At 33.7% G+C, this 13396-nt stretch overlaps 1 protein-coding gene across 8 annotated transcripts in view; it reads right to left on the bottom strand.

Annotated features, from left to right (window-relative positions):
* Positions 1-7060: 7060 nt before the first annotated feature.
* The window catches only part of PHF14 (PHD finger protein 14), a 230174-nt gene continuing 223838 nt past the window's right edge, over positions 7061-13396 (bottom strand). For all 8 annotated transcript variants that reach the window (XM_055115712.1, XM_055115713.1, XM_055115707.1 and 5 more), the window contains one exon: positions 7061-7263. In XM_055115712.1, the coding sequence (XP_054971687.1) occupies positions 7189-7263 (75 nt within the window). In that variant the 3' untranslated portion in view covers positions 7061-7188. The remainder of the gene's footprint in view (positions 7264-13396) is intronic.

The following is a 13396-nucleotide window of genomic DNA, read 5'->3' as shown; positions in this document are numbered from 1 at the left end:
AAAGGGAAAGAAGGGACAGATAAGGCAAGCATGGCAAAAATCTTAATAGTTGTTCATCTGGGTCCTGAGTACATGGGGATTCACTGTACTCTTCTCTCAAGTCTTGTATATGTTTGAAATTGTTGATAATAATAAATGGTAAAGGAATTGTAAACTTACAGATAAAATACCTTCAAACATTTGCACAAATTTAAGGAAACAGCTTGCAGAAATAGGTTCCTTAATCACAATTTCATTGCCTAATGTCAGAAAATAATGAATTTTGAAAACAATAGTTTTCTTTTCTTCAGAATTTTTTCATGTTATTTCATCATATAACATACAATGATGGATTCCTGCAGTGTTTATTATCTGTTTCTGATCATTAGGTACTACCTAATAAGCTGCCTTTCTCATTGCCTTAAAATCAGAATATCCTGAAAAAGCTCATCTATCTTTAAAAGAAATAATAATCTTGCATTACCTTTAGAATTAAACATAATATTAAAAATGATAACAGTTGGAACTGACATGCATCATGGAGATTCACATTTTCTGCTCCTTATATGTCAGGGAAGGTTTTCATATTCAGACTTACACATGTAATATCTGATTCAATTATCTATTGTTTCTAGAAGTCATTATCTATTGACTCTTTGCAGCTTGAAAGTCATGGATATGAAAATAGTAATTTTTTTTTTACTCCATCGACGGTATCAATATAGGTAGAGTGTATCTCATTTTCTAGAGTGGAATATTTAGCATGCAATAGGTGCAAATGAAAGATGTAAACTACGAGACAAAAGTGAACCTTTCAAACGTTAAATGTGATGCTGGCTGTGTTATTATGAGCTTAATGATATCTAGTGCACACAAGAACACATAGGTGTCATGCTGGGAAACCAATGATCTAGCTCTCATCTTGACTGCAGGCAAAGAATATCTCATCAAAGCTATAAATTTCATGAGTCTGTTCCCAAATTTAAAACCCTTAAGGAAAATGGCTTTCATGGTTCAAGAGTTTTAAAGGGTTATTCTTACTTGGCTTTGTAACAAGGAAATTAATAGTTTTTCTAAAACAAATCAGAATTATACCATAGCTGCATGCGTTTTCATGCTGTTGCTGTTAGCACTTAACTTCCTCTCTAGATAACAAAGCCTTGGACTTCACATTGAATTCACCATGGGAAGACATTTATTACCTGCTATAAATGCTCAGGATAGTCTTGGATGGGGGTGAAATTTGCTCATTCATGGCTATGTAAAAATTGTTTTCTTGAGGTAATGAGAAATGGAGTAGTTTTCTAATCAACTTTCACTATTCAAAGTGAATCTTGTTGAGCCTAATGTCAGAAGTACGTTGTTTCAGTCCCAAGCAGTGTTAGCACACAACCAGTAGAAATATGTGCAGGCCTCAAGGACTCCAGGCACTGGGGAAATGCCGAAGCAATGAAATGAACTTACTTCTTCTTTCTCAACGGGCTTCAAAATAAATCTGATGTAGCCATGTGAAAGAAGCAGTTGTAGGAAAGATTCCCCTTTTTTGTTTGGTATACATTCAATTTAAAGAGGAATAGTTTATTGCACCTGGGAAAAACTAGACAAATTTATAATGAATGTAGGAGAGTACAGACATATCAAATGCCTCCAACTGTTTAAGCTTAGAGGAAAATCATTAGTGTAAGGAATAATTACATTCATGCAATAACTTGGATGAATCTCAAAACTTTATGCTGAGTGAAGAAAGGCAGACACAAAAGGTATATATAACATAATTTCATTTGTAAAAAATCTTAAGAACATTTTACAGAAAGAATATACATATATAAAGTGAGCAATAAGAATATCATTATCTCCTTTCAAAAAATATTAGAGGAACAAAACTACTCAGACTCACCTCATTCTATCTGGATGATTAGAAAGTCACAAATGAAAAATGACTATATCCTCAGTAGAGTATGTCCTATTTGGTATGGTATGTATAAAAATGAAACCTAAAGCAGTTCATAGACTCAAAATTGTTCATAGACTTAAAATTGGAGCAACTGGGCACACACCTCTGCTTTTCCCCTCATTCAAGCTTTCTAATCCCCAGGAAAGTAGATGCAATTTATCAGAAGATATAGCTATAATTTTATAATTTTAAAATTGAGTTTAAATGTATTTCTAACTGGAAGGGTCATTCAAAAACCACTAAAACAATGTGAAATCATTGAAAGACTTTAACTACATTAAATGTTTTCAAATAAGATATACACTATTTTTATTTTTTGCCTCTAGATATGAACTGACTAGTTTTTGAATGTTGGATTTGTAAAAAATTTTGTATATTGTTTAGTTTTTTTAGATCTTTCATTAACATGTTTAATAGACAGTGATTCTTTCTAACATTTACACTGTTGCTATAAATATTACACATCAAATTTCCCCCCTAAAATATCAAGGGTCAAACCCTAATTTTGTGAACTACACCACACAGCTTAGTGTGACAAATGGTTTCTGAAAAGAATAACCAGTATGAAGTGTGACTTTTACTTGAAAAGAAAAAGAAATTAGCTCCAGTTTTGGGCTACTATAAATAAAGCTGTTAAAAATATTCATGTACAAGGCTGAGTACAGTGGCTCACGCCTGTACTCTCAGCATTTTGGGAGGCCAACATAGGAGGATCAGGAGTTGAAATCCAGCCTGGGCAACATAGCAAGATCTTTAAAAAAATTCATGTACAAATCTTTGTGAGGGCACATGCTTTCATTTCTTTTTGTAATATCTATTAGTGGAATTACTGGGTCGTATATTAAGGGTATGTTTAACTTCATAAGAAATTTCCAAACTCTTTGCCAAAATAATGTATCATTTTACACTTCTACCAACAATGTATAAGAGTTCCAGTTGCTTCATAACCTTACCAACATTTCATTATCGGCCTTCAAATTATAGCCCAGGAGGCCCGTCCAGTGGGAAAACAATGGAAACTATAATATATAAATTCAAATTTTCTAGTAGCCACAATTTAAAAAGAATAGTTGAAATTTATTTTAAAATTTTAATCAAATCTATTCAAAATATTATCATTTCAACATGTAATCAGAATAAAAATTATGGATATTTTTTGCACTCTAGCTCCAAAATCTGATGTATATGTTTACAACACATCTCAATTGGGACTAGTCATATTTCAAGTATTCAATAGCTACACATTTTTAATAGCTGCTGTTTATATAGCTGATAACAGAGCTATAGACATTTCAGCGGGTATACAGTGGTAACTCATTGCGGTTTTAATTTGCATTTTCCTGATAACTAATGATGTTGAGTATATTTTCATGTGCTTTTTGGCCACTTGTATATATTCCATTGTAGTAGTATTCATACAGTATAATTGTAGTACATTCATACAATGAAAAGTACTCAGCAATAAAAAGAAATGAAGTCATGCAATAACTTGGATGAATGTCAAAACTTTATGCTGAGTGAAGAAAGCCAGGCACAAAAGATGTGTATGATATAATTCCATTTGTATAAAGTCTTAGAGAAGGGAAAACAAATAAAGAAAGTAGATCGGTGGCTACAGTGGGGGTGTGTAAATGATTGCAAAACTGAAGGACAGAACTTTTTCGGGTGATGGAAATGCTTTATATCTTGGAGAGGTGGTTACATGAATATATGTTATTTGTTGAAACTTACTGAATTGCACATACAAAATGAGTGAATTTTATGTAAAATATACTCCAATAAAATTGACTTAAAGAGTATAAACATTAGTGGTATCTACTACGTAATCTGTGAGGTCAGTGAAAAATAAAACCATGGGGTCTCTTTTTCAAAAGCTAAGAATTTCAAGACCATAACAGCACAGTAAGCTTGTCTGTCATTGAATCCCCAGTGATAAGCACAACAATGTATCGTATAGTAGGTCCTACTAAAGCTTTGTTGAATGATTTTAAAAACTTGAGCATCTTAGTGCCCAGCAATTTCCATTCAAGAGTAGCATAATATCCCTTCCCGCTTCTGCTATTTGTTCCCTAGACTGGAGGAAAGAGTATGATACTGGATACAATTTTAAAAACCATGCTTTTCCTAAATATGATAGAAACAAATACTCATTTAAAGTTCTTTTATTTTTAAATTCTTGGAAGGTATGAAGAAATACAACTCAAATAACTAGCATGAAGAGAAGATAGTTCGGTTCAGTAAGTAAAAATTATACAGGTATCATAAAATTCTTGTTCTTAGGGTATTCTACAGTGCAAGTTACAGGCTGACTTACAGTCGCAGTGTTACACCTAGTATAGGCCAAAAAATGAGCTAGGTAATAGGGATAAAGAGGTAAACAAAACAGCTACATTTTTTTTTAGTGGTTTGTCTTCTTTAGAAATCGACTTATAGATATCCCAGTTATCAACGTTTATAAGGACTCTCCCTAAATACATCTAATCTATATTGCCACAGACATTTCATTGGGATTTTGCTCCAGTGCTCCTTAACATAGCTCAGAATTATTATAACAGAGGTACTTGGACTTTATTTAAATGTATTATGAACTGAATGTGTCCCTCCTCCCCCACCCCATCGAAATTCCTATGTTGAAGCCGTAACTCCCAGGGTAGCTGTATTTGCAGTAAGGATGGAATTAAGGTTAAGAGATCATAATCCTGATCTGATAGGATTAATGTCCCTACAGGAAGATGCCAGAGGCTCACTCACTTCCTCCCTCTCTCTGTGCGTGCACAAAGGAAAGGCCGTGTAGGATGCAGGCCATCTGCAAGCCAGAAGACAGTCCTCAACAGAAACTGAACCCTGCTGGATTTTGATCTGGAACTTCCACCTTCCAGAACTGTGAGAAAAAAATTTTCTGTTGTTTAAGCCACCCACTCAGGCATTTTGTTATGGCAGCCTGAGCCGATTAATATGTAAAACATTCTATATAAAATATGCAACATTTGACTCAAATAAAGCGACTGGCTTAATCACAGTCACATAATCTTGTAGCATTCTAAGACTTATTTGTGTATATACACAACATAATGGTATGAGCCCTAAAAATCTGAGTGATTCATACAGAAATATTTCCTAAAGGAAATGTAAATTGATTTTACTTTATTACTGACCATCCTAAACCAAGGGGTATATATTTTTGAAAAACTTTCTGAAAAGGAAAACTGGGTTTTAAATGATCAAAGACACCATTTAAATTTAATATTTAAAATGCCTGCAAGGTGGCTAAGTGTCACTGTGACTCACACTAACAGTCTCATTTCATAAATGCAAGTGTGAAATGATGAGGTAACAGCATACTAATAACTGAACAATCTGCTGAAAAATATGGCCAAAAATTTCTTGAAAAATCTTAGAGAAGAAATAGGTGCTTCCATCCTTGTTCCATCATAACTTGATGTTAAAAAAAAAAACATAAAGCAGGATTAGCATGTTACGGAGCACACACAATAGTGGTTACAATGCTTTCACTTATTTTACTTAAATCAAAGTCTTCAAAATAAACTAAAGCGCAACTAAGAGACTGGAGAAGAGAAATAACTAAAGAGGAAGCAGGTGATGAATGAAGTGCTAATAAGACTGTACATTTTTAGGAAAGACAGTGGAACAAATGACATATGGTATTAGTATTACACAATGATTAAGTGTCATATTCTGTGGTAACACTCTTGAGTCTGAAACTCTTACTCTGCCAATTACAAGTTACATAACCTTTGTTAATCTATTTCCCCTGTCTAAGCCTTGGATTGATCTTTGGTAAAATGGTAAAAGCAACAGTACCTAACCTGTAAGTTGATAATTCAGTGGCATGACACGTTAAACATTTAGCAAAGTAACTGCAACATGTTAGCTTTTATGTGAATCCTGTATTATTTCTTCTTTTTAAAAGTAAAACTACTGATATGACCCAAATCTATGTGAATGTGGGTATTGTGAAATAAATTGATGTGGGAAAAATGTCAAATTAATTTTTATATTTGCTTATTGCAAAGGCTCCCTGCAGACTCTGAACTGCCATCTCAACCTTTCCTTTGGCTTAAAGTCTTTGCTCCAAAATTCATCCAGGGAATTCATTAGTCCAGGGATCCCATCTGCGGGCTCTAGCTGTTTTCCTGACATGCGTACTGAGATTATTTGAGACTATCCTTTTGATTTTTCTGTCTTAACTACTTGCAGTTTCCTCCACCTCAGCCCAATGTATCATAGCTGCCAGCGTGTCCTGCTGTCACACATTTATTGGGCTTGTTGAATGCATATAATATGGCCTCAAGGCAAATACACTGATTCCATTCTCACATTCTCTTGCAAGCCTCCCAAAGCTCTGCCTCTCATTTTAAGAAACTCTGCCTTAAATAATCAAACAAAGACATCTGCCAAAAACACTTGGATCTGCAAATAGCAAGCAGATTCATTGCTCTTCCTGTCGTTGGCAAATGACAGCTTGGAAATTAGAACCGGGGAAAGTAAAGAGGCTGGTTACTGAGAACTCTGATAAAGATAGGGGAGAGATGAATTTTGAAAAATTTCTAAGCCAAAGAGATACATAAAAGAACTATTCTTGAAATGTCCAGGAATAGTGTGTGGGACCTTGCACACAGCAGGTCCTTAGTAAATGTTTTATAAATTATAAATCATGGCATTACTTCTGCCAGAGAGTGTCAAATTATCATTTCTTTTTAGTCTTTCCCTGCAGTCCTAGAGTATCGTGTAATACACAAATAGATGAAATCAGGAAACAGTATTTCTCCTTGTGGCATTGACTGGTTTTAACCATTTTCATGTGCAAGCATTCCCTGTTCATTTTTGAACTATGTTGGTTTTTCTTTATATTGATAATCAGAATTATGTTAAGGCCCTTAAAGAAGAACACAGAGTCTAGTAAGAAGAAAAAAGACTTTCAGAGTTTTTTTTTTTTTAGGTCATTTAAATGTGTTAACAGTTAGGTTACAAAAAAATAACATTCTGTCTCTGTTCTCAAATTTGAGTTAAGAATTTTTCTCCTTTTAAAAACTTTTAAAGGTCCAGCTTTTGAATAAAAAAGTCAAAATTACTCTAAAATATACGAATTCCAAATACAAGCTCCTATTTCATTTTGAATGACTTTATTGAGAACATTTTGCAAATTAGATTTTACAATTTAACATTTTACAATTAGAAATTTTATCTGCTATTACATAAGCTGCAAACTTTTCAAAAACACTACAGAAAATCTTTTATTTCTTTGGATTTTTCTGTTCCATGTTGAGCTCCTGAGATATATTTTTTCTTTCAGCTTCATTTTCATCTTCCTGTGAAATAAATTTTAGAAAACATTAAAATATAAACTTTAGGGCATTTATCAGCTATACTTGACACATTTGAACTGCGTCTGTAGAACTATGAACTACTGTGATTCTAATAATCCTAAACACAAATGGTAAAATTATGAAACATTTAAATATTTGCAATAGGTGCTGTTTTATAGAACACATTAAAATTTTCTGTATGTTTTTAAAAGCAACCAATTTTAACAACGCCCTAAAAATTACTTTGGAAACACCTGCCACTGAAAAGTGTTCTTTGCACGGGATGAGCTAGATATTTTTACTTCACTGCGTGATAAAAAACAATAAATTTTATTTCTAAGACACTTCATGTGCTCCAGCATGGCATTTTTTTGTCCCATCTAGTATACTTTCTTGACAGGTGTGCCAATTTTCCAATTACTTGTACCACCATATGTTATCTGAAGATCAGTGAGGTCTAAAATAGGAAGCATGTGCATGTCAGGCTTAGAATGCTTACAATCTTCTACAGTTTCAATTCTAAGTGGTGGCCTCATAATTCATAGCAGGTTCCTGTGGAACATGGTGAATAGATGAAATGACATCGTAATGTCTGCTTCCATAGAAATGAAGTGCATCTTGTGTTCAGTATTAAATGGTAACCTTCAAAGTATAAGCAATGAGAGTCAGGAAAAATATTTCATCTTACGATTTGTAACCCATCTCATCATACATGTTCTTTCAACAACACCCAAGTACAAAACAGTCTTGCTTTCCTAATATTTCTGATTTATCATTTAAGATTATTTATTTTTATTAACTGACATAAAGGTACTCTTCTGAGTTAATTAAAGCATAAACATCAATTTAAGTATTTCTAGACAACAGTAATAATCATCAATATCATCAAACATACCACTCTATCTCTGTATCTGATGAAACCAAATTAAATCATTGAATTAAATAATTGTTGAACTCTACTTTGTGAATTGACTTTATTAAGTAAAAGCAAACCAAGGTATGCATATTTGTTTTCTGTGACAAACTACACACTTGCCAGTAATGACTAAGGCGGGTGAAAAAAGCTTTTTTATATACTTTGTTTCTCTAAACTCAACAGAATCTGTGATTTAGACTTTGTTAACACTGGGAAAGTAGAGAAATTATCAATATTATCAACCAATCTGAATCATTGGTTGATTCAGGAATGGGGTTTTGAATATCATTTTGGCAATGTAACTTTGATATATTTTTCCAAGTATGATAGCCACTGTTTGTCATTTCATTTTTTCCCTATTTTATCTCCAGTGAATAGATACATTAAGTTTGATTCTTGAAAATTTATTAATGAACATGTGGTTTCCACTTTTAGACAAAAGTTCCTACAGATGACATTTCTTTTTTTTTTTTTTTTTGAGATGGACTCTGTCGCCCAGGCTGGAGTGCAGTGGCGCGATCTCGGCTCACTGCAAGCTCCGCCTCCCGGGTTCACGCCATTCTCCTGCCTCAGCCTCCCGAGTAGCTGGGACTACAGGCGCCCGCCACAACGCCCGGCTAATTTTTTGTATTTTTAGTAGAGACGGGGTTTCACCGTGTTAGCCAGGATGGTCTCGATCTCCTGACCTCGTGATCTGCCCCGCCTCAGCCTCCCAAAGTGCCGGGATTACAGGCGTGAGCCACTGCGCCCAGCCTAGAGATTACATTTTAACTACATTATAATAAAAAGTAAATCTTACTCTACACTTTCCCCTGTCTTCTTCAGGAGAGACAGTGTTAGAAAGTGTTAAATCAGCAGGTACGGATGGCAAGAAATTTTTGATATGTAGCACTGAATTTGTCCATCTGTTCCTCAAAGGAAGGTTTTATCTTCTGTATCTTATACATTCCTACCATCTAACAGGACATCCTTAGTATATAGTTGTAGTCCAATCAATATTTTCTGAACTATGTGAAACAGTGGAATAATGAATGAATAAAAGGTATGCCTGAATTAATACATAATTTGGAAAAGCACAATATTGTTCTTAACTATCGTAAATTAAGATTGCTAGTACTCACACTTCTAGCAATCTTAACTTACTATATAACAACACTGAAAATAAAAATAAGCAAAAATGTTTGAAGCAACATGAGCCAAAACAGCCATTATCAAGCTCATACCCTTTAATTTATAAAAGAAAGATGGAGCCTTTATCACACGGACAGTCTACTAAGTTTCTGCACCGTATGACTTCCCGGTTTAACATGCTTGGCTATCTAGTTTTCTCTAGCAACCTTGCTGCCCTAAGTCAAAACACAAATGTAAAGACTTAATAACCCCAAGGACTAGGAGGTACTTATATACTTTATTTTCATATTTAACTATGGATATAAGCTATTGGAACATGGTTAAATGAAATAAAAATTTGCAACTTCCATTAATTTGAATATGTTTTAAATATATGGATAAGATATATATAGATATGCCAGTTAAGTAACATTCTTAATATAATGTTTGTCTTTTTGTTGTTGAACTTTTCTTAGTAATAAAGTACAGTTTATAAATGCATGCCTTCTAACACTGCCTGCTGTTCAGGACAGGTACATAACTGTTTCACACCTTTCTTTGTGCTGAGGATTTGTCTTAAAACGTCTTGCCTTTTATGCTGTTAAGTCACTTATATAACAAATAAGAGCCAATCTCTTTCTTCCTTTTAGAAGGATAGCTGTAACCTAGGTGCAGAAAAGGATTATGAAGGGGTGAAAAAGGCATTCCACTCTAATTGCTAGAGTATAATATTAAAATTGCTATAACATTATCAAAATAATAGTAATAGATTTTATCATAAATAACATTAAAATTTGATCTAATAAAGCCTAGGGAAGTCTTTTTGGAAGTGCTAATTTATGTTTTTCACATTGCAGGTCAATTTTTGTAAGAATTTATACGCAGTTCTAGATTAATAAAAATCATTAAAGTAACTCAGACAGCAAATAAAATATAATTGATAAATGACTGCATAATAAAATTGCAAAGGAAGCTTTTTACCAAAGCATTTCTTTACTACTGGATATTATAGGTAAGCAAAAATTTTTTCTGATATACAGCAGGGTTTTTTTTTTCTCTCTGCTGAGATAAGACATCTGTTTGTTTCCCAATGAAAGAAGACCCTGGCTACATGGATCATTTTCTTAGTGACAGCCCTGACAAGCTTGACATTTGTTTCATGAAGTGTTCTGAAACAATCGTAAAGAAAATGTACCCTTTGAGGCTACTGGAAAGTAGACAGGCTTACCTCTTAATGTTTAAACTTGTTAATTCATACTCTAAAAAAATACACTGACTATAACAACTTTGCAGATCTGCTAGTTATACGTGAAATTTCAAGAATGTGCACTCAATTAACAGTAACACCTGTAATATCAAATGACAAAATTTGGTTCCTTAGCCTTGCTCTTTTTACATTGACAGAACTGTAGTGAGAATGGTAATTTCTAGGCACAGATGGACCATGTAATAATGGGCTGATACTCCAGGTGGCAATATGAGACTGACTTATTCTAACAGAGAAATTAAGTAAACACACTGCCATGTTTATCTTATCACTAAATAAAACTTGCAAGATTTTGTTTAAATGTTAGTCAGCTTGCACTATCAATTTGTGATAGAGGAGACCCTCAGTTTTTCTTTATTTATAAATGTGATTTAGTTCTCATGATAGTTCAAATAATTGATGCCAATTAATAAAACCTATCCATTCTTTTCCTTCCTCTTAGGACGTAACCAACTCCTAACAATGGCCAACTATTTTAGCATCTGGAATTTATATCACTCAGGTAATACCTGGATACAAATTACACTCTATGAGTACAGATAACTTTATGTTTACCTTGTAGACTGCCAAGTTTAAAAGATTTCTTAAACTCTTGTAATCCTTTATATAAAAGGATTATACAAAGGGGCAACTCTCCCTATTACTTCTTTATATCTTTATAGATGTTGATGTAAGTACCTTTATAATGGAGAAACATGGCAAACACCACCTTAACCAAATGGTCAAAGTTAATATCACCAATAATATATATTAACACCCTGATACGATGTATTAAAAACGGCACATCACCTCTGGTTTGTGGTATCCTTCCCAACAGGGTATAACCTAATTCTAATCTGAGAAAACATCAGATAAACCCTCTACAATATAATTAAACAGTAGTCTTCAAAATGTCAAGGTCGGCCGGCTACAGTGGCTCACGCCTGTAATCCCAGCACTTTGGGAGGCCGAGGCAGGCGGATCACAAGGTCAAGAGACCGAGACTATCCTGGCCAACATGGTGAAACCCCGTCTCTACTAAAAATACAATTATTCGCTGGGTGTGGTGGCGGGCGCCTATAGTCCCAGCTACTCGGGAGGCTGAGGCAGGAGAATCGCTTGAACCCAGGAGGTGGAGGTTGCAGTGAGCGGAGATCGCGCCACTGCACTCCAGCCTGGGCAATTGAGCGAGACTCCGTCTCAAAAAAAAAAAAAAAAATGTCAAGGTTATGAATGACAAGACTTGGAACTATCACAGACCACAGGAGACTATGGGGACATGATGACTGAATGCAGTGAGGAATCCTGGACTACATAAAAACGACATTAGTGAGAAAACTGGTAAAATTTAAAAATGGTTCTTAGAGTAGTAGCAGCCTCTCAAAGTTAATGTCTTGGTTTCAATAATTATACTATGGTTACATAAAATGGCAACACTACAGGAAGCTGGATAAAAGGCAAATGGGAAATTTCTACACTATTTTTGCAAATTTTCTGTAAATTTAAAATTATTTCAAAGTAAAATGATTAAAGAAACAGAAAATAAAAATGGCTACCTAATGAAAGTTTCCTAAATTCAAATAAAGTAAGTAAAATGTATGGGCACAGATTTTATGAGAAAACAAATGCAAGGCACCTGTAGCCTCTACACTGAAATATACAGCTATAATTAATAGTTTGCTTTCCATCATTCTACCCCAAATTCCTAAGTACCTAAAATGTTCATAATGTTGATATTATTGATTTTTATTTTCTTATCTGTGCTTTGCCACATTTTCTTGCTTTCCCACTGTGAGCATAGATTTCCTTCGTAATCAGAAAACATAGCTTTCTTTTACTAAGTCCCTTTATAATTTGGCCATATGAACAAACTATTTCCAGAAATAAGTTAAGAGTTACAAGACTCTATGAATACAAAGAGAAGATGTCACTTGTTTTTATTTTACCAAATATGTTCTTCATAGCAGGCAAACATACATGGCGGTACAACAGTAAAATGAAGTGAGACGGTGCAGACAGGCACTAACTTAAAATGTTTCTATATTCTTATGATATTTTCTTTAGATTTTAAATATTCCTTTTACTAACCAGAGAAGGAACAGTTATTATAACTGGATCCAAATTAATAGTCAGAATTATCTCTATACTTTAATAATGTTTCTTTTAAAAGTGTAAGAATACATATATAGCTTTTAGGGAAAAAACATGTAGACACTCAACCTGTTCTAACTGTTGGTAGCTACGGAACAAGTGTAGAAAAACAGATACACTGCATCGCTTCCATCTGTGGTCAAAAAACTATATTGTTTTATTCATTTAAAAACATATGCTAGATATATAACTCTCAACAGCATTTAAAACTGTGTTTTTAATACAGAAAATATGCTAGTGCTGCACAATGAAGAAAGGATTTATCTTAATAACTGGAAAAATACTGACAATAATGAAAATGTTTTAGGCAAAATGAGCACACTGCATGCTTCAGACTGAAATTAATTAGAGTTTTTAACGTTTTACAATTCCACCATAATTCTTTAAATGGTGCATTTACCTCATAGTAATAAACACTTGGATCATTAAGTAAAGTGCGAAATGTGTGTGATACGCTACATTTAACAACCTTTGGCCTTTTTTTTCTATACTTCTGCATTCAGTTTTCCAATGCATTGAATGAGCAATTGAACACCACAATTAAATTTCCTGACTTTGCATATTTGAGATTCTTATTTCATTTAATACAAAAGGCAATTAATATACCATTTTACAACTGAATTCCAACTTTAGTGAGCCATGACAGATACTGAAATGAACTTACAAGAAATGCTTAAATTTACTGTAAAAAGCATAAGAATTTTTTGTATGAT

Source organism: Pan paniscus, chromosome 6 (genome assembly GCF_029289425.2).
Source record: "Pan paniscus chromosome 6, NHGRI_mPanPan1-v2.0_pri, whole genome shotgun sequence".
NCBI classification, from domain to species: Eukaryota; Metazoa; Chordata; class Mammalia; order Primates; family Hominidae; genus Pan; species Pan paniscus.
The sequence above is the reverse complement of the archived record's forward strand: the minus strand, read 5'-3'. Positions and strand labels throughout refer to the sequence as shown.